General features: G+C 44.0%; 1 protein-coding gene across 1 annotated transcript in view; it reads left to right on the forward strand.

Annotated features, from left to right (window-relative positions):
* The first annotated feature begins 4252 nt into the window (after positions 1–4252).
* The window catches only part of Upf2 (UPF2 regulator of nonsense mediated mRNA decay), a 37128-nt gene continuing 13498 nt past the window's right edge, over positions 4253–27882 (forward strand). The window contains exons 1-15 of the mRNA XM_080268464.1: positions 4253–4283; positions 8364–8495; positions 8790–8995; positions 13997–14155; positions 14592–14822; positions 15058–15154; positions 15981–16123; positions 17227–17337; positions 18202–18373; positions 19916–20133; positions 23938–24036; positions 24115–24175; positions 24818–24968; positions 26393–26540; positions 26775–26956. Coding sequence (XP_080124590.1) covers positions 8390–8495; positions 8790–8995; positions 13997–14155; positions 14592–14822; positions 15058–15154; positions 15981–16123; positions 17227–17337; positions 18202–18373; positions 19916–20133; positions 23938–24036; positions 24115–24175; positions 24818–24968; positions 26393–26540; positions 26775–26956 — 2084 coding nt within the window. The 5' untranslated portion in view covers positions 4253–4283; positions 8364–8389. The remainder of the gene's footprint in view (positions 4284–8363; positions 8496–8789; positions 8996–13996; positions 14156–14591; positions 14823–15057; positions 15155–15980; positions 16124–17226; positions 17338–18201; positions 18374–19915; positions 20134–23937; positions 24037–24114; positions 24176–24817; positions 24969–26392; positions 26541–26774; positions 26957–27882) is intronic.

The raw sequence follows: 27882 nt of genomic DNA on the forward strand, positions 1-27882 counted from the left end.
GCCTGTGGAGTCACATGGAGGGAGAGACTGACAAATGAGGAGGTGAAAGAGCATTGTGGTGTGGATATGAATGTGATGGGAAGCATTAGGAGAAACACATTGAGGTGATTTGGCCATGTGGAGAGGATGGAGAATAAGAGTAAGAGAAAGATGAGGAGAGTGTATGTGAATTGTGGTCACCCTGTATACGGGTTTAAGGCGTCTGGCAATGGATAGATAGTCTTTCACAATAGTTTTTCTGCCTGCTCCATTGCAGTTATAGGGTTATATATATATATATATATATATATATATATATATATATATATATATATATATATATATATATATATATATATATATATATATATATATATATATATATTTTTAACCATTTTTAACTTTAGTTTGGTTGTGAAGTATCTTGTACCAGTATGAACAGGATAAAATACTATAGAAACAAATAAACTCAATAAATCAAGTTCTGGTACACATCCATGACTATGATGCTTTGTGATAATTGTGAAGGTTTGGACTTCCTTAACCCTTTCAGACTAAGGACTTCTGTTTCATCTTCTTTTGTCTAGCATCAATGTACTTCAGTCATTTCAGGAGATCCCTTCATGGTGAAGAGATTAATGAAGACCATGCCTAATCCCCTTGGTATAAAAAAAAAAAAAAAAAATTAAGCCCTTTGGTGGCAGAACACTTAAAAAGATTTCCTTGTGAAGAGGTTAAGAAGTGGAGACTATGTATCACAATCAAAAGTTACCAGACACTGTCCTGGTGTCTGTGGTGTTGGAAGGTGTTACATGAAATTTTTTTTGTGCTAGTGATGAGCACACCACAAAAAGAGTGTGAGAAAGATGGATACCCTGACATTTGAGGAGAAATGAAAAGTATGTAATGCAGGACAATGCTGGCATAGGACTGTCAGCAAACTTGTGCTGTCCCCCATACATCTATATCCCCCACCTTGTTGTGCCACCCCTATATCCCCCACCTTGTTGTGCCACCTCTATATCCCCCACCTTGTGCCACCCCTATATCCCCCATCTTGTTGTGCCACCCCTATATCCCCCACCTTGTGCCACCCCTATATCCCCCACCTTGTTGTGCCACCCCTATTTCCCCCTCCTTGTTGTGCCACCCCTATATCCCCCACCTTGTTGTGCCACCCTTATATCCCCCATCTTGTTGTGCCACCCCTATATCCCCCACCTTGTTGTGCCACCCCTATATCCCCCACCTTGTTGTGCCACCCCTATATCCCCCACCTTGTGCCACCCCTATATCCCCCACCTTGTGCCACCCCTATATCCCCCACCTTGTGCCACCCCTATATCCCCCACCTTGTTGTGCCACCTCTATATCCCCCACCTTGTGCCACCCCTATATCCCCCACCTTGTGCCACCCCTATATCCCCCATCTTGTGCCACCCCTATATGCCCCACCGTGTTGTGCCACCCCTATATCCCCCCCCTTGTGCCACCTCTATATCCCCCACCTTGTTGTGCCACCCTTATATCCCCCCCCTTGTGCCACCTCTATATCCCCCACCTTGTTGTGCCACCCTTATATCCCCAACCTTGTTGTGCCACCCCTATATCCCCCACCTTGTTGTGCCACCCTTATATCCCCCACCTTGTTGTGCCACCCCTATATCCTCCACCTTGTGCCACCCCTATATCCCCCACCTTGTTGTGCCACCCCTATATCCCCCACCTTGTTGTGCCACCCCTATATCCCCCACCTTGTTGTGCCACCCCTATATCCCCCACCTTGTTGTGCCACCCCTATATCCCCCACCTTGTGCCACCCCTATATCCCCCACCTCGTTGTTTCACCACTGTATCCTCTACCTCATTGTGCCACCCCCATACCCCCTACTCAGTCATACCATTTTAATACCCCTACCGATTCATGTCCCACCCCCACACCCCCTACCCAGTCATGCCCCACCCCCCATACCCTTACCCAGTCATGTGATCCCCATACCCACTTCCCTGTCATGCCACCCCCATACTCCCTCTCCTTGTGCTACCCTTGTAGCCCTACCCTGCCATGCCACCTCTATAACCCAATACCCATCCCCTGTCATGCCACCCCATTCCCTATTCCTCCACTCCATACCCTCATTATCCAACTCTCTCACCTCCATACCCTTGGCCTGTACATACCACTGAGCTGAATGAATTCTATAGTATGGAGAGGCTTTCTCATGGGTAGCATCACGTAAAACAGAAACAGCAAGCTACGAACAGTATTACTGTAATGCTAGGTGTAAATAGGCTCGACTTCTCGTTCCTAAAACACCTAACGTGGAGCGGGGTCCTCTTTCGGGACCGGAGCTTAGTGCAATAGAGGCAGGACACAAAAACTTCAGGCAATAACCTTTACACGTATATTACCACAATCAGACACAGGACAAAATCAGCAGACATTACAACATAATATATAGCAAGAAATAAAACCTTATTTAGGATATGTGTATCTCGCAGGATACTTGCTTATCTGATATTAATGCCAACACAATTAAGCCTAGTGTATTCAGTGTACAGTGAAAATAGGCGCGCACGTGAGGCGCTGGGAGAGTCTCAAGGGGGGGAGGGGGAATGGGGAGTGACTTGTGACGGCTAGGAGGGAGTTATGGTAATACTGGAGAGAGGTATTAATAATGGGAATTACACGTTTTCCAATAGCAAAGGGACTTTGGTAATTGATTCTATTCCTGGTTTACACTTGCACTAGGTATTGGGACGAGGGAGTGTCATACAGGATTTACGGGTAGCGTGAGTGGGGGAATATCATTAACACTTTCTCGTATTGTTTCTTTAGAGTTTACAGCAGTGGGGGTGTATTACTACGGAGGAATTAGCACAGTCTTACTAATTGTATATAGGGGACGTCACTCGTATATCTAGTTCATCAGATCTTGGTTCACACACTCGTCCTTTATTCTCTCACTGTGATCTTACTTGCCCCGATATTCACTATATTAAGTCACAGCACGATATTACACTAGGTTCGGCAAAGTCACACTTAACCTAAATCACTTCCGCTGTTTCTGAGCATCATCACGTATTCATCGTGGGAGGGTAGGGGCAGGAACACGCCGTCGGCAATCTTACCGGGCTAGGGGCACCGCCAAGGGGATGCGTGCCGAGAGGGCACGGGACGACTCGTAGGGGCGTCCTCTCGCGTCCTGGGCTACCCGTGGCCTCCGGGCTGGGATCAGGGGTGTGGCCTTCGGGACGGGCCGAATAGCTCCAGAAACCTCTGGTGTAAGTCTCGGCCGGAGGTGGGAGCCTTACGTCGTCGTGGGAGCGTATGAAGGTCGCGCCCGGGCGTCCTGGGGAGGATCGGGAGAGACTGCGGACTGCGGTCTCCAGCGTCTAGGGGCGCCGACAGGGGAGGGCTGCGGCACCAGCTTACACTGGGGCCCGTCAGGTGCGTCTGTTCCAGAGCCAGGCGTAGGGAGCGGAGGCCAGGGGAGGCTGTGAGGCCTGACTGGGCTGCTCTGGTACGGGAGGCCTGGTGTACAGGAAACCATTTGGCTTGTTACTCAGTGTAGAGTCACCCATAGGCAGAAGGAAGATGAAAGATAAAAGAGAGAGCGTAAAGTCACCCGCAGGCAGAAGGACGAGGAAATAATGAAGTAAAAAACGACAAGAGGAAGGAATGAAAGCAGGAAGGAGGAAAGGAAAGGTCAGATACCCGAGAGCAGCACCACATCGAGTGTGTGGATGGTGAGCACCCCCGCCTACCACTAATTTACTTCTAAAATCCTTGAGCGAACTACTGAAGTGGTACGGTTCATAGTGCTCAGTGCGCTGCGCTCGGGCGCTCCACTGAGCCAAGTCAAGACTCAAGACCCACAACTCATTTTAGGGAGAGTAGGGAAGATGGTGGTTGTGGGAAGGGGGGGGATGAGGAAAAATGTACAGTTAGAACAGCTGGTTTATTTGTTCAAATATCTCTGTCATGATGATGGCAATTTTAATAAGCCTGTATTCAGTTAATGAAAAAGGAAGCAATTCATATAATCATAGATTTAGGATTTTTAAATAAATACCATTAATCGTACATCGGTGCTGGAAGATGATTGCTTTAATAGAGCGAAGCCTAAAATATAGTTAACTTACATATTTATTGGCAGCAAAAGTCTGTAAATTATTATAAAATAGAATTGTCCCAAGTAGAAGAGCAGAAAAGGGGAGCCAAGATGTAAACAAGGCATCCATCAGCTGTTTAACAAGTAATCTTTGGCAATTATCGACTACTAATTAATTACCGTACCAAGGTAAGAAGCTAAGGTCTTATGGCTGTGTTAGAATCTTGTATGGGGGTAAGGGAGATAGCTCACCGCTGAAGCAAATTATCGCCGAGTTTGTCAGTAACTCAGTATGGCAACCAAAGTACATCACAGTATTTTCGACAGTTGCAGGAGATTGTGTAATAATAATTGGGAAGAGTTGTAATGTCCATTAAGTGTTATATTGTTATACAGACATGACGCTTCATTATTTGCTGGAAAAGAAGATTGATTGTGGAATAGGATGGTCAATTTTTTGGTAGTTTACATCAGTTTCGAAACGGAATTAATTTTTTTTCCTGGTCAGTTTAGTGTGATTTGGATGAATTTGAGCTTCATTTTCTTTTTTTTTTTTTTCGGAAATCAACCATTTTGGAGGTTAGGCCTACTCAAGGCAAAATATACCTGTTCTTGGTTAGTTAAGGAAGTGGCCAGGTCGCCCATGACAAAGTTTACTGATGGTCTCTCTGACTGGCTGTGTTGTTCATCAACCATCACTCCGACTGGACGCATCAGTGTATCTTGTGTCAAGACAATGGGAAACTTGATGATTTAACCAAACCTAACCTTACCAAAGAAAGCTTAGTCCAACCTAACCTCACTTGCATGTGACAGCTAGCCTTCAATTTTAAAAAATGCGTGTTAGGAACGTTAAATATGGCCAGCTACTGGCAGACGTCAGCAGAGATCCGAGTTAATTAAATATGATTTTCATGGTAAATATCAGTTATCATCATCATCATCTGGACCTCCTTTCCCACCCTACAGCAGGGTGAGGAGTAGCGGTGTCCAGATAGCCCAAGTTTGCCCAATCCAGTGGGCCATACTTCCAGTTGCTCACCATTCAAGCCCCCAGAATCTTGACTATCTGATATGCCAAGAGCCAGAATTCCTGGGGCTTGAATGATGAGTGAAGGAAAGGCAAGCCCATTGGATTGAGCAAACTTGGGCTGTCTGGTCATTGCTACTCCTCACCCTGCCCTAAAACAAGTTTATAGTGACATAGATTCAAAATAACGTGGTCTACAATGTGGTTGTGTCAGAGTTCCTGGATCGTGTGATGTGAACTTCCGAAAATTGACCAATAAGATAACTATACTCCATAATCTGAGTGGCTTTTAAGTTATAGCTTTGTTTATTGGAGTGTTTTATATGCCTCTGTTTGGCTAGGGCATGTTCTGCTTTTCACCCATTTATGCTGTCAAAACTATTTGGTAAATATAAACTCTGTTTGAGGCAGTAGAAGCACCTTAGCAAATCAGTTATTCTTCCAGATAGCATTGTTATATTTTTCTGATTATTTCTGGGGTGGTATATAAACATTTCTTGCAAAATCTGCTTCCCTGTTGTTGTTTTTTTTTTTTTTTTTTTTTTTTAGAAATGTTCTGCTGTGTCAGATTGTTTTATTTGTTGGCATAATGACAGAAGGGACTGTCCTAACCTACAAGATTATCAAAACTTAACCTAACCCTGTTTAACTGTACCTAATAATTTAATCTAAGCTAATCCAACCTAACCTAACATAACCTTGCATCCAGTTGGGAAGTTGGAAAACGAAATCCACATTTCAGAGTGTTGAGTAAGATTCTTCCATTCTACCAGAAACAAACAATCATAGATACGGCTTAAGGAATGTGATGATAAAAACAGTGGGAAATTTTTCAGCAGGAAAAGGTAATTTGCAACCCTGAAAATAATCGAAAAATACAGAAAACAGACTGGAGGAACATGAGTTGAAATGGTAAGGTCCTTCTACTCCCTCAAGTAAAGCATACATTTAGCCTTTAGTGATATTTATTTACTGGTATTTTCCTTTTTACTAAATTATTTTTTTCACTAAATTATTTTCAGTTATTAGTGGTGGCGACCATCATCCACTCACTTGATGTAGTGCTGCCAATTTTACTAAGCCTTTATCACTCTTTTACTGTGCCTGCCCTCCTCTCTTCCTATTTCTCCCATCTTTCCTGTCACTTCTTATTGCTTTTCTTTCCTTTACAGGTGGCTTTCCATTGAGTGACAAACCAAATGGTTTCCTGTAAGCCAAGAAACCATTTGCAACGCTGGGTGGTAACCACATAACCAAACCATACGTGCTCCCTACGTGTCAACAAGTGGGTTGGTGGAGGGTTAGTGCCCCTCCCTGTAAAACAAATAACTCAAAGTCAAATGGCCACCCCCTACGGGATAATGGCGTCTGGCAATAGATAGATAGTTAGATTTTCAGTTATTCTATTTAAGATTAGAAATATAACAATTACTCTTTGCCCCCTTCCCCCAACCAGTCCAACTGGAAACAAGTCACTCCAGCCCATAGTTCTTCCGGCCCTATTCACTCCGGTTCTAAGTTTAACCGGCCCTAGTTTAGGTTAGGTTAATAATAATACAGTAAGTAGGTTAGTTGATAATAATAACAAGTAATATTTAGGTATGTAACGAGTGGATTTATGTCAGGAGAAGGGGGCCAGTGTAACTAGGGTGGAGGGCCTGAATGGCTAGGGTGGGAGGCTGGAATGACTAAGGTGGGAGGTTGGAGTGACTAGGGTGGGAGGACAAAGTGACAAGGGCTAGTAAAACGAGGGACTGGAGTGACCTGAAATTGGTGAACTTAATTCCTCTCATTGAGAGTGAGGCTTGAAGTTTAAGGGAAAAGGTTGGATGAAAAACAGCAAAGTTATGTAAAATGCCAATAAAGAAGGTCAAGACACCAAGAAAAAAGGAAGGTATCTTGTATCGAAAAGTATCATACTTGAAATAGCAACTGAAACAGTACCAAGTACCAATACATACTTTGCAAGTATTTAGTCAGGTATGATAATTTCCCCATTAGTTAATTCTGGTTGGGGAAAGCAGATCTTAAAGGAGCTGAAGTCATTACAGTACTTGCAGTCGATGGATGTATAAATGTTTGGTATTTTTTATTCTGACATTCTTTAACCACCTTACATATTTCTGCATCAGCATCATCCGGCATTTATTTACGTCTTGTCTGCTAGTACCTTATGTCTTTCACTTTTCATGTACATCACTTTATTTATTTTTTTTACCTATATTTTTATATTATCATTTGCTTTGTATTGTCAGTCAGTTCAGATATTGTGAACATATGGAGTGAATCATTGCAGGATTTTCCCATTCAGTTTTACATTGTGCGATTTCTCAGAAACGGTATCAGGTACTTTGCCAGTTTAGTTGACATCATATTTTTCATTATTTCTATACCAGAGTTACAAAGTGTTGGTCAGTTACAAATATGTTAGTGTGGTATTTGTTTATACAGTCAGTGGTTGAGAGCCACATACCCCAAGGATTCAGTAGCATTAAACCACCAAAAGTTGAATAAGTTGGTAAAGTGTATGGGAGAATTTAAGATTAAAACACTGAAATAAAGTCAGTGCTAGGTTGGTTGCTAACTATATAGAAATGAAGGTCCTATGCTCCTCATGGGACAACGTAGGATTGGATGATGATGGATGAAAAATTCTAACAAAATATAGAAAATTAATTGAAAAACATACCTAAGTTATATTTGAATACTGTTAAAGTAAGGTCCAAAGACTGCCAAGATTGGGTCCAGAGATTGCCAGAATTAGGTTTGAAAGAATACCAGGGTTATGACCAAAAAAAAGTTTGAGTAATGAAATTTCAGTTGACTGAGAAGACAGGAAGCAGATTCCTATGTAGATTTCTGATCAACTCTTTGTTCTAACTACTGTATAATGTATTCACTAACAAATGTACAGTCAGTTTGGTATGATAGCTATCATTCTGTTTTGTAGGAATGACAAAGAGAGTGTAAGATGCCTATTATCACTGTAAAAAGCAAATTTTGATTAGGAGAGAAAAATTCTCATGATGCCTTTTTAAGGACTGACTTGGAAAGATGAGTGCAGAAACTTCCTGTCTCTTGTTCCTTATGCAGAAAACATATCTAAGTTATTGACAGGGACTCAGTCTAAGTGTATTTAAGAATTCTTTCCCACTACAGTAACTTGAGGCCTTATGTTGGGTATCCTTTGTACTTAAGTTCCCCTGCAATCCACTTCAATTCTCTCTTGGACATTGCAGGTCATTGAGGAAGGCAGCCGTGAGTGATGGAGGGAGGGAAGGGAGAGCGGAGGGGAGGAAAGAGCTGGCGGAAGGAAAGGGAGGAGCGAGAGAGGAAGAAATATGGAAACAGAAATACAGCAGCATCGAAAGGTAATGAAGTATTGTTGTGCATTTGAATGTCTTGCAGAAACCATTCTGTTGTATTAACACTCCTTACTTAACGTCTAGGATATTTGCAATAAAAAGTATTGTGTTAGTGAAGCAACTACAGTATGAAGAGATCTAAGTCACTTCTGTATGGAGGAAGGGCAGCTTGATGGTGAGAACAGAGCAACTTGGAGGTGATTTGTTTATTTCCATTCATTCCAGAATTAAGACATCTGGCTATAGATAGATAGATGAGCAATGAAAATATGCTTTTCCCTCACCCCCCCCAATTTTCAGAAAATGACGATCACAAGAGGGAAGTAGAGGATCAGGAGGCACAGAGGAAGAAGGAAGAGGCGAGGAGGAAAGAAGAGGAGGAGGAGGCACGTAAGAAGGAAGAGGAGGAGATGAAACAGAGGGAGGAGGAGGAGGAGGCAAGGAGGCAGAGTGAAGAAGCTAGAAGGAAGGAGGAGGAAGAGGCAAAGAAGAGGGAAGAAGACAGGGTAAGTCAAATGTTGCTTTTGCCCACACACCTTAACACTTTCTCTAGTGTGATGTGATTTGCATTTTACGCATACAGTCAGGTTGCCTATGGCACATACGTCTATGGCACAGTTTTCTATGACACGGCAAGATGCCAGACCCCCCAAAACGAACCGCATGCATAAACTATACCTATGGGGCGGGCGTGGCAAGGTTTGAAACGGACCTGTTGCCTCAGAACCCCCAACCTTACCCTTTCCACTTAAGCACTATCGTCGTCGTAGTCAGGTTTTCGTTTTTGTTTTTCATTTTCGTTTTTAAAGGCTCCAACATGCTTGCATGTGTTGGCCTTGGTCACCTAATGGCGGCTGTCCATGCTGCACGATCCATTGCAGCCTCCCTGTTCAGTCCCTTAACCCCGAGGTCACACTTAATGACCTCGTCCCATGTCTTTCTCGGTCTACCCCTCATAACCCCACCCCCAATATTAACACTTCTCACCTTCCTCACCTAATTATCATCCCCCATCCTCTCCACATGTCCAAACCATCTCAATCTACCTCACCTCATCACAACACCAATACACTCCAGTCCCATCCTACCTCTCAACTCTTCCATCGTAAACCCAGCCCCTCCAGGCCTTGGACGCAGGGACGCACTGCACATCCACCTAATCACTGTCATTTCTGTACGTCTGAGCCGGCGAATATCTTCCTCCTTCACTGCCCAGGTCTCACTACCATACAGCATTACACTCCTAACACATGCTGCATACAAAGACCCCTTAGCACGTAGGGAGAGTCCTCTCAATGTCAGGAGAGGCAAGAGCTCCCTGAACTTCTTCCAACCACTTCTCACCCTAGCCACAGAGCTAGCTCCAGCCCCACCTCCAGCACACAACATGTCTCCCAAATAACAAAACTCTTCCACACACTCAAGAGATTAACCAGCAAGTTCAATCCTTTCACGTGTGACAATCTCCACCTGGTCACCCCGACACGCCGTACACATAATATCAGCATTATTACGCAGTCTACCTCTGATACCACTACATCTCTTATGCACCCATTTATCACACACACCACACAAGATGGAATTACTGTACTTCCCACACACTTGTGGCAAACTGCACATGGCCACTCTCCCTCGTCTTTGACAGTACCGCTACCAACCCTAGATATCATCACTTTTGTTTTATCTGCATTTACCCTTCAACCCTTGTGCCCAATACCATCTCTCCACTTCCTAAACCTTTCCTCCGCCTCCCTTTCGTTCTTTGCAATCAACACCAAATCATCAGCATGCAACAACTCCCACGGGAGTCCGTTTCTGAAGTCATGCAAAAAGACTTCAAGTACCATGATAACAACATGGGACTCAAGACTGACCCCTGATGCACACCAACATTCACTGAAAACTCATCACTCAAATCTCCATTCACTCTCACCTGGGTGTGAGCACCCACATACATAGCCATAACCACCCTAACCAGCCACTTCTCCAAGCCAAGCTTTCTCATTGCCCACTTCACCACCTCTCTAGGGACTCTGTTAAAGGCCTTTTCCAAATCAACAAAAACAAAATAAAGATCCCTTCTCCTACCAATATATTTTTCCTGAAGCCGTCGAACAATGAATATAGCATCAGTGGTCCCCCTACCTGGCATAAACCCAAACTGCATCTCATCAATATTCACTCTTTCTCTAATCATACCTTCTAAAACTCTCTCCATTACCTTCATTATCTGATCTAAAAGCTTTATACCTCTATAATTTCCTCTTTCCAGGGCATCACCCTTCCCTTTAAACACATTTACAATTACACTCTTCAGCCAATCATCGTACAGTATTTTATGCCGTTAAAGCCTTTTATTATTATATATTGTCTAGTGTTTAATTTGTGTGTAATACTGTATATGCGTTGAATGATTGCTTGATTGTTTGCATGTATAAAGTGGGGAAAAATAGGGAAAAGTGGGGTGAAAAGGGGAACTTTGGACGAACCTCCAGAACCAAAATGCATTTTTCCCATAGGTTTAGTTATTTGTATGGCATGGTTTTCCATGGCATGGGCGTGGTCCAGAACCAATTATCTGCGCCTTAGGCAGATTTACTGTACTACCTCCAGACTAGTTAATTCACCTTTGGATAGACCTCTTGTATTGAAGCAGTTAATTTGGGCTGATTCTGTCTCCTTCCTGCAAGATGTCTCATGTTATGAATAAAATTGCTTGATAGTAGGGAGGAAAAAAAAACCTTCATTGCATTCGAAGGATGAGTTTGAATCATAGATGTCTTACCCTTCAGAAAGGTTAGAGGCGTGTGTGGAACATCCATCCATCCATCCATCGTCTAATCCTATATTGCCCCATGATGAGCATAGGAGCCCGGGGCTAGGCAAGTTGGTCCTGACATTTAAGATGAGAATGAGTGTTTAGAACAGAACAGATTATATTGAAGTGAAAGGCTAGAGGCATGTAACCTCCAGAAAGGCTAGAGGCATGTAACCTATGGAACAAAACAAATACTGTAGTTTTGACTCTTTGTTATGACTCTTTGTTATTGATCTGTAACAGGCAACAAGTTAATCAACTTTTGAGAAGTGCAAGTGGGACTTTAGCATCTCCAAGGGAGGGGGAACCTGGACATGTGCGCCCCCCCCTTACCCCCCCAGGAAGAGAATAAAAGTTCTAGTAATAATAATGTTAATTACAGTTGTAATAATAATAAAAATAGTAATAATAATAATAATAATAATAATAATAATAATAAATAATAATAATAAAGGTGAGCGAAGTGAGTCCAAGAATTATCGTGGCATAAGTTTATTGAGTGTGGTAGGAAAGGTATGTGGAAGAATTATTATTGAGAAAATAAGAGAGAGGAGTGTTTAAGGAAGAGAGGTTTGGAAGTCGGTGAGGCTAGGGAACTGACAAGAGATTGAGCTAGCTGGATGAATGTCGTGAGGAGAAGTGCATGATCAGGGACTTTGGCACCCCTTGTGAGCATGGCAGCGTCCGGATTGACTCAATTGGATACGTTTGTGTGAAGCTGCAGAATGTGGTGAATGTTTTTGGCGTATCCGGTAGAGCCAGAATTCCGGGGGCTTGAATGATGAGTGGATGGAAGTGTGGCCTATTTGGATTGGGCAAGTTTGTGCTGCCTGGACATTGCTACTCCTCACCCTGCCCTTGGGCGGGAAAGGAGGTCCAGATGATGATGATGATGATGAAATAAGAGAGAGATCAGAAGTCCTAGTGAGTGATGAGCAGGGTGGCTTTAGGAGTGGCAGAGGATGCGTGGATCAGAAATTTGCAGTGAGATAGGTAGCAGAGAAGGCTTGTGAGAAGACCCAGAAAGTGTTTATGGCATTCATGGATCCGGAAAAAGCACATGACAAAGTGGACAGAGAAGGATTGTGGAAAGTTTTGCGCATGTATGGCATAGATGGTAAGCTGCTAGGTGCCGTCAAGAGTTTTTATGATGGTGGTGAAGCATGTGTAAGGGTTAATGGGTATCTAAGTGAATGGTTCACGATCGGTGTGGGCATGCGACAAGGTTGTGTGATGTCCCCATGTTTGTTCAATAAATATATGGATGGGGTGATGAGAGAAGTAAAAACACGAGTAATGGAGAGAGGGATGGTGTTGGTAATGAATGGTGATGGATAGAAAATGTATAATTTGTTGTATGCTGATGATGCAGTACTCCTTGCAAATACTTGACAAGAGCTTGGTAGGATAGTGCATAGTTTTGCTGATGTCTGTGAGCATCATGCCTTGAAAGTAAATCTAGAAAAGAGTAAAGTGATGGTTATTGAGAGAGATGGTGACTCCCAGTGCGATGTTACAGTGAATGGAGGGAGACTGGAATTGGTGAGAGAGTTCAGATACCTGGATACAGTGATAGAAAAGAGAGGAAAATGTGCAAAAGAAGTTGAAAGTAGAGTGACACTAGGAAGAAAAGTAGCTGGTGCAATGAAGGCCTTGATAAAAAACAGAGCCTTGAGTGTTGCAGCTGCACGAGGCTTACATAAGGGAATATTAGTGCCAACTTTAACATATGAATGTAAGACTATGGTGTGGCATGATAATGAAAAGTCAAGAGTGAGAGCAGTGGAAATGAGACTGCTGAGGAATGTATGTGGAGTCCAGAGAGTGGATAAGATACGAAATAATATGATTTGTGAAAGTTGTGGAGTGAGGAAGTTGGTGGACACCAGAATTGAAGTGAGTGTACTGACATGGTTTGGTCATGTGGAGAGAATGGATAACAATAGAATGGTGAAAAAGGTACATCCGAGCAAATCTGAAGGAGGGAGGAGGCGAGGTAGGCCAAGGAGAAGGTGGAGAGATATTGTGTATGAGTGTGTGAGGAAGAGAGGTTTGGAAGTCGATGAGGCTGGGTAACTGACAAGAGATTGAGCTGGCTGGATGAATGTTGTGAAGAGAAGCGCCTGATCTGGGATTTGGCACCCCTTTTTAACGTTTTAGCATCTGGATTGACTCAATCGGATACTTTTATGTGAAGCTACAAAACGTGGTAAATGTTTTTGGCGTATCCGATAGAGCCAGGCTTCTGAGGGATTGAATGATGAGTGAATGGAAGCATGGCCCATTGGATTTGGCAGATTTGGGCTGTTTGGACATTGCTACTCCTCACCCTGCCCTAGGGTGGGAAAGGAGGTCCAGATGATGATGATGATGATGATGATGAATAACAACAATAACAATAAAAGTAATATTAGTGAATATAATAAAGTAGATAATACTGCATTGAATCAGAAGGTATATTTCATTATTGTCATCCTCATCCTGATTCAGTCCACTTCAGGGCAGTACACCCCCACTCTCATACACACACACACACACACACACACACACACACACACACACACACACACACACACACACACACACACACACACATTAAAATGATGTGAATTGCAGAGTGATCAGTAGGATCTGGATGTGAATGTTTTAGGCCAGTGAGGCTGATTATATTAATATTTTCGCCCTGCAGGCATTTTTGGTGGAATACATCCGAGAGGCAGAGGAGCGGTTAACAAGAAAAGCAGAAATGCGAGCCAGGAACCTGGCAGTGGCCAAGGATCGACCAGAGTTGAATACTGCATTGTTGGACTCCAGTTTGAAGAAGAATACAGCATTTATAAAGAGGCTGGTGAGTTGGCGGGGAGTTCAACACCCAGACAGAGAGAAGCCTAACCTAAACCCTCACATGACAACTTCACCACCTTAGCCTTTGTATCCCTAAAGTCTTATCAACCCTGTGATGTCTTTTTCACTTAATTAATGCTACTTCTAGATTTTTATATTAAACCTAGGAGAATTTTAACCAGAATAGGTAGATATGTTTCCTTTTTATTATTATTATTATTATTATTATTATTATTATTGCTGTTTCCACACAATATTAAATGTTATGGAATTCAGAATCACCAAGTATATCATAACCCAGCATAATTAACATATTAATCTTAGGTAAACTGGCCTAAACTGATCTACCATGAACTGATCAAACCTGTCCTAACCTCACCTGGTCTAACCTGACCTAATATATTCTAATTTAGCCTAACTAAAATTAACTTTACCCACAGAAAAACTTGACAGAGAGCCAGCACGAGAGCCTGACCCGTGACCTGACCTCCCTCAACTTGAGCAAGTATATTAGCGAGGTGGCTGGGGCATTGACAGAGGCTCGACTCAAGATGTCAGACCTGTCCACAGCAATACACATTTGCTCCCTCCTTCATGAACGCTACCATGACTTTGCTCCCACACTTCTTCACAACTGGCAGAAAGTCCTTGCACTGAAGAAGGATGAGAAGGTTAGTAGAGAGAGAGAGAGAGAGAGATTAAGATCATGGCACAAGTAATGGCAACAATTCTAAAGATAACAGTGAGGATCTAGATGCTGACAATAATATTGATGGTGTTGTTAGTGTGATGGTAATGATGCTGGTACTATTAGTGGCGATGATGATGACAGCAGCAATAACGATAATGGTGAGGATATTACTATAATGATTCTGAGTCTGCTCCCCACATGCGTTATATTCTCAGACGAGCAACATGAGCAAGCTTCGAGTGGATTTGCGGTTCTATGCTGAACTGGTCACTGCTGGCATCTTCACTCCCAAAGAAGGGCTGCCACTTCTAGGTGGGTGTGCTCCTTTTTGTACCAGTAAATTATATTGTGTCAAAGAAATAAATGCTCCTGCTGCTGCACTGCGTCTTTTTCATACTTTGGTTAGGGCATGTCCATCACTGTGTCCCCTGGCATATCATATATAAGAGAATCGTATGTGGGCAGAGAAGCATAGTGAACTTTTCTCAGTGTAGGATTATTAGCTGGTAGGGGAAAGTGAGAAGTAGAATTGATGAAATAGGTGGCAAACTTTTGTCCTTGACTGTATACCTTTTTAAACACTTTAAATGCCTTATAGTACAACACAGAGAGTGAAACATTTGATTATTGCCCTGTGAGTCTTCAGATTCAAAATAATATGGTGTTTTAAGTTGAATGTACTGTATGGATAAGGGTCGTATACTATCATGCAATAATTTGGAGGTTGTCCTATACTGTATACCAACCATGTGGAGATGATGAAACCCATATAGCTTAGTCAGATTTCATCAGTACTCAGCTGTTTGGGTACTTGTTCTGCTGAATGTACAGCATTGTGAAAGAATAACACATTAAGTACAGTAATTTTTTCTTGTGAGTCCCCATTGTTGATATTTTTTTTTAACTCCTTGAATCCCAGTTTTGCTCTGTATAGTTTATTTTTCCCACTCCCAGACTGTTTTATTTAAATTCCTCCAGGTAAAAGTGTGTCCAGGTCAAAAAAAAAAAAAAAAAAAATGTAATTATCAAGATTATAATAATGAAAGACAGCTTAGCTCAGTACCTTAAATCCAAAGTACCATACTGTACAGATATCATCCTAGTGAAGGAATTAATCTTATCTTTTCTTTCCTGTCAGGTAATGTATTGATGACTCTGGTGGGGAGTGACAAGGAGGATCACCAGAACATCTCAGTGCTGACCACCTTTTGCCGCCACTGTGGAGAGGATTACATGGGTCTCTTACCACGACGCATACGCATACTGGCACAGCAGTTTCAGGTTTGGATGTATTCACATGTGCATATGTATATATCCATGCTGTGTACTGACACATTTCATTCATTCATTCATTCATTCATCAGTCTAATCCATCATCATCATCATCATCATCATCTAACCCTGTGTTGCCCCATGAGGAGCGTAGGAGCCCGGGGCTAGGCAAGTTGATCCTGACATTTAAGATAAGAGTGAACAGCCTCACACATCCCTGAGTGGCATTATGTGAGCAATAAACCCCAACCACCCATTGGATATAAACCTACACACTCTCAGTCCAGTTGGATTGCCTTAATTACCCACTATACTACCAGGTGCCATTATTTGGTTATATGGTTACCACCCAGTATAATAAATGGTTTCCTGGTGTACAGGAAACCATTTGGCTTGTCACACTACACTGAGTGACAAGCCAAATGATTTCCTGTACACCAGGAATCCATTTACAATGCTAGGTGGTAACTGTGTAACCAAATTATACATGTTCAAAATATAATCAGTCCTACCTGCTTGCAGTTGAGTTGACAGCTTTGTCTTGTACACGAGTTTAGCTCTCCCTGAGATGACTAGATGTTTTAGTCATGTAGCTAATAGTTACCATCAGGTGCATGGTCTCCTTGAGATGATTGGAGGATTTTCAACCATGTAGGTAATTGCTGATAGTAGGGGTATAGGTTGGTGTTTTACCCTTAACTGGGCTGGACTGTAGCAGGATGCCCTTGTTGGATTGACTGTTAGTTATCGTAAGGACACTAATACTGGAGACTATAAGTTTTTAAGGGTTCACCCTCACCACTTATCCTACCTGATCACTAACCCTGCCTTACCACTAGCACTCACCTGCCTCACCTATCACCTTCCACACTGCTGGTCCTACTTTACCAATCACCTGCGACACTATTTATCCTGCCTCACCAATCACCTGCCACACCACTCATCCTGCCTTACCAGTCACCTGTCACACCATTCATCCAGCCTCACCAATCACCTGCCACACCACTCATCCTGCCTCACCAGCCACCTGCCACACCACTCATCCTGCCTCACCAGCCACCTGCCACACCACCCATCCTGCCTCATCATTCACCTTGTTCCCCTCTCCGCAGATGTCGGTACCAAAGAGTGAGTTTTTACCAAAGGAAAGACAGAAGAATGTACGACAGCTCCTGCGAGACTATTATGCCTCTTTAACTCGCCATCTGTTGCGTGACCACAAGGTAAACTACTGAGTATTTATATGTCTGTCTCATACCGTTGAGGCATTTTATCTATTGTTTATCATTACTGTATATTTTCTCTATCTCTTGCTGTTATATATGCTTTCTTATATTATAGTTTCTGTCACTGTACTTGCCAGATATCGTATGAATTTTTTATATTGGATACATTTATGTGATGCTACAGAACATGGTGAATGTTTTTGGCATATCAGGTAGAACCAGTATTCCAGAGACTTGAATGGTTAGTGAATGGAAGTGTGGCCTATTGGATTGGGCAAAGTTGGGCTATCTGGACATTGCTACTCCTCACCCTGCCCTAGGGTGGGAAAGGAGGTCCGGTTGATGATGGTGATGATATTCTATGTTCTGTATCTTTTGTACTCTGTACCTGTCTCATACCTTTACTCTGTAGCTGTTGTATCCATTGTCTCATATTATACTGTACAGTATATCTTCTGTCTCTCCCAACTCTTCCCCTCCACCCAACCTCAGTAAAAAGTGGATTAGAGAGAAAGAGAGAGAGAGAGAAAGAGAGAGAGAGAGAGTGAGTGAGTGAGTGAGAGAGAGAGAACCATACACAGTATGGTACTGTCAGTCCTCATAACAGTTCAGGGATGTTCCAAAAATATCACAGATTTTTTTCATGCAATTAGTACTTTAAATCTGGGAAACTGGCAGATCAGCTTTTTGGTAGCTGTGGAACTTAAAATAATTTTTCTGTTAGTTTCTGTTGACCTTATTAAAAAAAAAAAAAAAAGTGACTAATTACAAAGTCTAGTGCATCTTGCTTTTATCTGTCTACATATATCCTGGCATCACAACAATATTGAAAACGTCTGCCTGTATGTGTGTATATGACAGGAGCTGCAACAAGTGGAGCAACAAAACCGACGTCTGGTGCGTACGCGGGGTGAGCTGAGCCAGGAGCGACTGCAGTTGGCTGAGACCCTGTCTGCATCCCTGTCTAAACTGCATGCCAATGCTCAACAACTGGCTGAACTTCTGGATGAGCCACTTCCTGATCTGCCTCAAGGTAGCTACTTCAACATCTTCCTCATGTACATAGGCATATGGCATACAAATATGATGTAGGATTATATGCTGTGTATCTCACGTGACACACATACTCATGAACAAGTCTCTTCTGAACTTGCCTCAAGGAAGCAAGTGGACCTGCTTGTATAGATAGAGCCAAGGAAAAGGTGGAGGGATATGGTGGATGAGTGAGTGAGGAAGAGAAACTTGGGAGTCGGTGAGGCTAGGGGACTGACAAAAGATTGAGCTGGCTGGACAAATGCTGTGAGAAGAAGTGCATGATCAGGGATTAGACACCCCTTTTTAATGTGACAGCATCTGGATTGACTCTATTGGAAGCTACAGAATGTGGTGAAATTTTTTGGCGTATCAGGTAGAGCCAGGACTCCGGGGGCTTGAATGATGAGTGAAAGGAAGCATGGCCCATTGAAATGGGCAAACTTGGGCTGTCTGGATGTCTCTACTCCTCACCCTGCCCAAGGGTGGGAAAGGAGGTCCAAATGATGATGAATGACAGAGGCTTTTCAGCGTGAAGAGGTTAACAGAGATTGTTCATGATGTTTTCACGTCTGCTCAGCCAGACAGACCGGGGCCACACAACAACATTAACATCAGCAGCAGCTATATAATATCCCCCTAAAACATATAGGGTGGGACAGGAGGTCCGGATGATGATGCTTGTAATGATGAGCAAGGACAAATTTTAACATACATTATGGTAGTGAAGGGATTCATTCATTCATCATTCATCATCTAATCAAGTGTTGCCCCATGAAGCACGTAGGAGCCTGGGGCTAGGCAAGTTGGTCCTGATGTGTAAGATGAGAGTGACCAGCCTCAGTCATCCCTGAATGGCCATACGTGAGCAGCAAACCCCAACCATCCGTTGGACATACACCTGCACTGGCTCAATCTGACTGGTGTGTCTTAATTACCCACTAAACCACCAGGCGCCATAATTTGGTTACATGGTTACCACCCAGCACGGTAAATGGTTTCCTGGTGTACAGGAGACCACTTGGCATGTCACTCAGTGTAGAGCCACCCTTTGACAGAATGAAGAAGAAAGGAGGAAGGAAGGAAAAACAGAAGAGGAAGGATGGAAAGAAGGAGGGAAGAGAGGAAAGGACTGGCACTCAAGAGCAGCACTACATTGAGTGAGTGGATGGTGAGTGCCCCCAGCAACCACTTCATTGAAGGGATTTACTGTTACTAATCTTCACTGAAGGGACTACTGTAACTAATTAAACAGTCCTCATTGTATATCAGTGTTGTGTTATAAATTACCTCAACTTCTTTCTTGCAGTTGGTATTCCATCTTGGGAAAACTTCATACAGTAGAATGCAATGGAATTTGAGTAGATTATATTCCTGGAATATACCCTGATTGCAACAGCAGTGAAAAAAATCATATCAGGTAAGATAATGATTATGTATTGTATAAGATATCCAATGTTTTTCCACAGATTGAGGAAAATCGTAACACATAAGGTTACATAGTGATGTTTTATTGCATAAGATATCCAGTGCTTTTCCACAGATTCTGATGAACTTGGCCTTGGGGAGCTAGGTGGGGCAAATATGGATGGGACAGGGCCAGATGGAAGTGGGGTCCCTGGGGTGGGGCCTTGTGGGGTAGCGCTGTGGGAGGACGAGGATACAAAAGCGTTCTATGAGTGTCTCCCAGACTTGAAGGCTCTTGTGCCATCCATACTCTACAGCGAATCTGAGAAAACTGCCCCACCACCCTCAGCTGTGGTAAGACACACACTTCCCATAAGTCTCTCTATCCTCCCAGGAGTTTGCATCTGTACAGATGTGTCATATATAACTCTGCAGTGAACATACCCACCTCATGCATGGACATTTGATGTCCAACCCTCATGGAGAGCAGCCTCAATGTACTCTTTATTGTAGACCTCATCCAGTCTACCATATTTTTACCCAGCATCTTCAGTACTCCCATCTTCATTTCATTTCATTTCATTTATAAAGGTTCCAACATGCATGCATTAATTGGCCTTGGTCACCTAATGGCTGCGCTCCATGCTGCTTGATCTCTGGGAGCCTCCATACTCAGTCCCTTATCCCCGAGGTCACACTGTGTGATCTCGTCCCAGGTCTTTTTTGGTTAGTCTTTCACAACCCTACCCCTAGCACTAATACGTCTCACTTTCTGCATCCAATTGTCATCTGCCATCAACTCCACATTCCCAAACCATCTCAGTCTACCCCTCCTCATCACAACACAAATACATTCCAGGCCCATCCTTCCTCTTAATTCTTCCATCATAACTGTAGCCCCCGAGGCTTCACATTCAAGGATGCACTGCACATCTACCTGGTACTTGTCATTTCTGTATGTTTGAACCTGCAAATATCCACTTCTTTTTATGCCCATGTCTCACTACCATACAGCATTACACTGCTAACATATGCCACATGCAAAGACCCCTTAGCATGGAGGGAAATCCTCTCAGTGTCAGGAGAGGCAGCAACTTCCTGAACTTCCTCCAACCACTCCTCATTCTAGCCACAACAACATTAAGATTATCAGCAGCAATATCATTAGCAACCTGAAGTACTCACCTGCCTGTGGCCCAGACAACATAAGCAACATACACCTTAAACACCTTGGACCACAAGGCATACAAGCACTCACCAGCATATCAAACTACAGCTACTCACACAACATAATACCCAGCATCTGGAAACATGGTACTATCATCACTATCCTCGATCCCAGCAAAGAACCCGTGTTACCTTCCTCACACTGCCCCATCACACTCCTCTGCACCCCCTCCAGAGTCACTGAATGACTGGTATTACAATTAGTAACATCTCACATCCCCCTAGCCTCATCGCAACATGGTCTTAGGCCGCTGTAGTCCACAAGCACTTTTTACAGACCTTAAGAGTTTTTGGTGGCATCAGTTCAGCTAGGCCACCACACAGAACACTCCTGGTCACACTATACATTACCAGAGCTCTTGATGCCATCCCCTGCCACAACCTCACAAACAAAATATTCAACACAAACATGCACAATACGACAAAAAAGATGGCATGCAAACTATTTAGCAGGCAGATGTGCACATGTAACATTTGCCGTTCAGTCATCGAACATCAGAAACTTAACAAACAGCGTCCCCCACGGATCTGTTTTGTCCCCTAAACTCTTTAACCTATACTTGCACGACATACCCACACCCCACACACCACAAATACACATAGCTTCCTAAGCAGATGACATGACACATGTACACACCAAATGCAAACACAGCCACACACATCCTCCAACCTTACCTCAACACACTACACGAATGTTTCACCACAAATAGACACACATTAGCCCCAGCCAAATCTACAGTGACCTTTCTCTTAAACTGGACAGCAGAATGTAGTCACCTTCCACACCTTACCATAAACAGCACTCACACACACACACACACACACACACACACACACACACACACACACACACACACACACACACACACACACACACACACACACACACACACACACACACACACACACACACACACACACACACACACACACACACACACACACACACACACACACACACACACACACACACACACACACACACACACACACACACACACACACACACACACACACACACACACACACACACACACACACACACACACACACACACACACACACACACACACACACACACACACACACACACACACACACACACACACACACACACACACACACACACACACACACACACACACACACACACACACACACACACACACACACACACACACACACACACACACACACACACACACACACACACACACACACACACACACACACACACACACACACACACACACACACACACACACACACACACACACACACACACACACACACACACACACACACACACACACACACACACACACACACACACACACACACACACACACACACACACACACACACACACACACACACACACACACACACACACACACACACACACACACACACACACACACACACACACACACACACACACACACACACACACACACACACACACACACACACACACACACACACACACACACACACACACACACACACACACACACACACACACACACACACACACACACACACCTTGGTGCAACATACAATAAATCAATGTTTTTTAAACAACACATCACAAACATTAAAAATAAATTAACACCAGGACTCAGTGCCCCAAGGTCACTTGCCCATACAACATTTGGACATAACCAAGAAACCACCACCACAATATACAAACAATGTATACATTCAATGATGAATTATGCAAGCCTTACTTGGGCTTCTAACCTCACTAAAACACACTACAACACTCTGCAGACCATACAGAACATGGCCCTAAAAATAATCACATGCTGCACAACTACTACACCTACAGACCACCTTCACGAAGAAACCAAAGTATTCAAAGTCAAGGATCATCTAGACATGAGAGGCACATAGATTCTTGCTGCAGCCTCCACAAACCCGCACCATCCACTACGCTACATGGCAGCACATCCACACACACCAAGGAACATCAAAACAACACCCAGCACACAATATCATACACAAGTACTGTCATCTCTCCCCCCCTCACCTGCCTCAAAACAGCTTCCAGAAGCATATCCATGCTCAAATCACTCACCGCTCCATTCAGTCACTGAAAGACAACACACAGCTGCATGCACAGCTTCCTGATATCCACCCTTCTGAATCCTGTCTCCCTCTTGAGGACAAGCTCCACCTGGCCAGGCTGAGATGTGGTCGTCATCCAGCCCTCTTGAGTTATCCGTAAAAGCTGGATTACTCCGTCGCTGATGGCTGTCAAGGATGCAACACAGCACCCCATACTATTAAACACATTATGGAAGACTGCACTGCACACAATTGCCTGTGCCAGCAACACAACTTATGCTCCTTAAGAGCTCTGTGGGAAAGCACAGTCTCGGCCTGGCCTTCATTAGGGACTCTGGGCTGTTCGGCCAGACTGCCTAGGGAACAACTACCACTGTTACTACATCAGCAGCAACTATATAATATTGCCCATAAAACATATAAAATTATCCACCATGTATATTGGTAACAGGGCATTTCACAATATTTTAGCAGGCTCATCTACTTGTACAGTTTTACCTGTTACAAGATTTCTTAGGGATTGTCACATTTTGAACATTGTACGAGTTAATGCAGTTTAAACATTCAGATTACTTTTAGACCATATTTTGTCACTAATAGTATCATCAATGTAACCATCATCAATTAATCCTTTGGAACATCTGTGTGAGAGCCCTGTAATTGAGAGCCCAGAGTTCTTGGTTAAAACAATAAAAAAAGAAAAAGAAAAAATATCAGAAGTGTCAGTGTTCAAAATTCTCAGTCATTGTTCTCATACTAAAGCCTAAAATCTGGTTGTGAGATACTGTACATGGATATTCTTTAGAATTCCTTTCAGCCCTTCTTCTTATAAAGTAGTCCTCAGGCTGGTATAATTTTCAGGCAGATGAAACTCCCATGGAGATGAGTGACACTCTGGTGGAGGAGGAGCTAAAGGCACTGGAGGAGGAAGAACTGGAAGAGGAGGAGGGAGAAGAGGAAGTTGAAGAGGAAGGAGGTGGGGGGGAGGGGGATGCCACTACAGGAGACAGAGAGAAGACTGAGAAACGGAAGAAGAAGAAAGCGGAACAAGATGAAGAAGAGATCCTCCCGCCAGAGTTACCTGCGGAGGACGACACAGGTAGCCTCTTGCTTTCATAAGGATTAGGACTGTTTTGACATAAGAACTCTGATTTAAAGAAAGTGTGTGGAGGAACGCAGAAAAGGCTTTTCATTTTTTTTCATCATCATCTAATCCTGTGTTGCCTCATGAGGAGTGTAGGAGCCTGGGGCTAGGCAAGTTGGTCCTGACATTTAAGATGATAGTGACCAACTTCACTCATCCCTGAGTGGCATTATGTGAGCAGTAAACCCCAACATTATGTGAGCAGTAAACCCCCAACTATCCCTTGGATATAAACCTGAACTGGCTGAATCTGATTGGAGTGCCTTAATTAATTATTAGGGATTATATAATCTTGAGTTTTCTGTGAAGTTAACCGCATAACCTTGCAATAATGGGGATGACTTTTCATTTTATTTGTGCTGTCTCATGACAGTTTTAATTAGCTTAGGATAGGCTCTTTGAATTGGAGAGATTATATATAGCTTATATAAATATCTTCAGTATTAGAGCTCATTGCTAAGTTCAGCAGAATTGGCTGGTTTCAACAAGAATAAATTGGTGTCAGCTGGATTCATAACGTTAAATAAAATACTTTTTGTACAGAAGATGACGGGTCTAGTGCAGGTGGGGCAGGGAGTACTGGAGGGACCTCCTCAGCCACTTCTGCCTCAGCCTCAACCCAGAAGCTGCTGCTGGAGGGGTACCTGACTGCGCTTCCAAACTGCATTAGCCGAGACTTGGTCGACTCAGCTGCTCTCGAGTTCTGCCTAAGACTCAACACCAAGCCCAGCCGCAAAAAACTCGTAAGGTGAGAGAGAAGGAGAGAGGTACTGGTAGGTAGAGGAATATATTAGTAGGTAAATGTGATACATAAATAGGTAAATAAATAGAGAAGTAAGTAATGTAGATGGGTACCTATAGGTACAGTATATTGGTAGGTGAATGAGTAGGCAATCATGTACTGTAGTTAGGGAGGAAGGTACTGTACATTATTGTTGTTGAGAAACCCTGGTTGTGGTAGGGGGGGCACCCGTCATCCACTCACTTGATGTAGTGCTGCTTTCGGGTGGCTGCCCTTTCCTCACTTCCTTCCTTCTTTCCCTCCTTCCTCTTCTATCCTTCTTTCCATCATTCTTTCCTCTTCCTTCTGTCTACGGGTGACTCTACACTGAGGGAAGAGCTTATAGCACTGGAGCTTTAATTGTCAATTTTCCAGCAATTTAGTATATAGACATGGTGGGGGAAAGTGTTTAACCCCTAATAGATGGGCATCGGAATGTTTTGACATGCTCAGGATGGGCATAATCAGTGGGTGCGATATGGTGGAGGGTTTGTGGGGGGGAGTGGTCGGGGGTGTGTGGGGTTGTGTGGGGTGGTTGGGATGTGTGGGTTGGCTGGGTTGTGTGGGGTGGTTGGGTTGTGTGGGGTGGGGGTGGAGGGTAGGGGGTGGGGGTGGCAGTAGGGGGATTTGGGGTGTGGGGCTTTGGGGGTAGGAGGATAGGGGATGGTGGGGGGGTTGTGGAGGGTGGGGGAGAGGGTGAGGGGGTGGTGGGGAGCAGTAGGAGGATGGTGGAGGGGTGGGTTTGGGGTGGTGGGGGGATTGTGGGGATGGTGGGAGTGTGGGGTAGGGGTGGGGGAGAGGGTGAGGGATGGTGGGGAGCAGCGGGAGGATGGTGGAGGGGTGGGTTTGGGGTGGTGGGGTGTTTGGGGGTGGAGGGGGGTGTATGGGTGTGGTGTTGAGCTGTAGGAGGATGGTGGAGGGGAGGGTTTGGGGTGGTGGGGGGATTGTGGGGTAGGGGTGGGGGAAAGGGTGAGGGGTGGTGGGGAGCAATGGGAGGATGGTGGAGGGGTGGGTTTGGGGTGGTGGGGTGGTTGGGGGTGGTGGGGGTGGAGGGGGGTGTATGGGTGTGGTGGTAGGGGAATGGGATGGTATTGGGGTGGAGTGCAGGGAGGGGGCATGACCGCCTGTGCGAACACCTGTCTTTTTGGCCGTATTAGCCTACCCTCGGACAGCATACATGGACACCCGTCTTTTAGGGGTTAAAGAGGCTGCTTATAACAAGGGCTCTCTGTAAGAAGTTGTGGAAGTAGAAGACTAGAGAAAAATGGACAGATTAAGCATGTATGGAGATGCTTGAAAGTTGCATGGATGGTATGTGAGTGACATGGAGTATCATCCTCTGGTATATTCCTCTAACCCCCATCCTGTAACCTGTTTCTGTGATCCACCAGAGCTTTGTTCCTGGTGCCACGGACCCGACTGGACCTGCTGCCATTCTACTCTCGTCTGGTGGCTTCACTGCAGCCTCTTATGCCTGACCTGGCAACAGACCTGGTGGCTCATCTGAGGCAAGACTTCCGCTACCAAGTCAGGAAAAAGGTCAGTGAAGTGCCATTTTATTTATTCAGTTTTTGTAGCACCTCTAAAAAGATAAAGAATATTAACTCACCTTCTGTCTGTCTGTAGCCAGATGCCTTAATCCTGGAGGATGTGGCCATGAATAGATTACCATCACATGGCCCTGTTTAATGCTGTATTACCCTTTCTAAGGTATGGTAGGGTAGAGATGATGATGATGATAATGGTGCTGATGATACTTTCTCTTCATTTCAGGACCAGATCAACATAGAATCTAAGATCAAGGTGGTGCGATTCATTGGTGAGCTTGTGAAATTCTCAGTGTTCCCGCGAGGAGAGGCATTACAGTGTCTTAGGCTTCTATTGATGGACTTCCAGCACCACCATATTGAGATGGCCTGTAACATACTAGAGACATGTGGCCGCTTTCTGTACAGGTGAGAGAGAGAGAGAGAGAGAGAAACATACAACTTGCTCACAATAAGTGGATGTATTCTCGGTTTTTGCTATTGCACTTGTACCCTTGGCTCATCTGTGAACCTAGTGAACTGCAGGCTGAAGTTGACCTTATGTAGTCTATCATCATCTTTTGGGGTGTATGGAGGGAATTTAGGGATGTTTGTATAACTTGGCAGCAGATATGCTTTATTATACAGACATTACTTGTTTTACGATGGGGTTACGTCAGGTCATACCTTATCGTATACCGATTTTATCGTAAATCAGTATATTGAAACGCATTGTGAAAAGGGGGTTACGTCAACTCAACTTCCCAAAGTCACCTAACCAAGACTGAACCATAAATGACAACCCACCATCATTCCTTCCTGTGTTGGTCCAAGTCGTCCCCCCCGAGGCTGGGGTACAGCCTGTGCTTACAGACAGTAGTGGTCAGCCTTTGAGTTAGACAGGAACAGGTTAGGGGGAGGGGAATCCATCCCATACCAGCACCAACCTTAGCACTGGGACCCATACCTGCACTAACCATAGCACCAGGGCCTACACTGGCACAGACCTTACCACTGGGCACACAAATGAACAGTACTGTAGTACGATGTTTGGCTGAGAGGTGACGATAACTGGGGGGCACACATGAACAAGTTGAAAAGACAGGGCTTTGAAGGGGTGGCGGGACCTGAACCATAACAATGCCTGCACGCCGGGGCTGCCATCTTGCCTGAGACAAGCGACGGTCACCTTGCGTGTGCCTGGCACTTTCTGATGGCAAAATCGTTATAGCGGGAAATTTATTGTAAATCAAATTTTAGGGTGGAACTTTTCTATTATTGTAGCGAAATATCGTAAACCAAAACATCATAAAACGAGTAATGACTGTATCAGTGCCCTAGATTATATACCGTAT

Source organism: Coenobita brevimanus, chromosome 28 (assembly GCF_032717465.1).
Source record: "Coenobita brevimanus isolate Jiangsu-jjx chromosome 28, ASM3271746v2, whole genome shotgun sequence".
In the NCBI taxonomy this organism is placed as follows: Eukaryota; Metazoa; Arthropoda; class Malacostraca; order Decapoda; family Coenobitidae; genus Coenobita; species Coenobita brevimanus.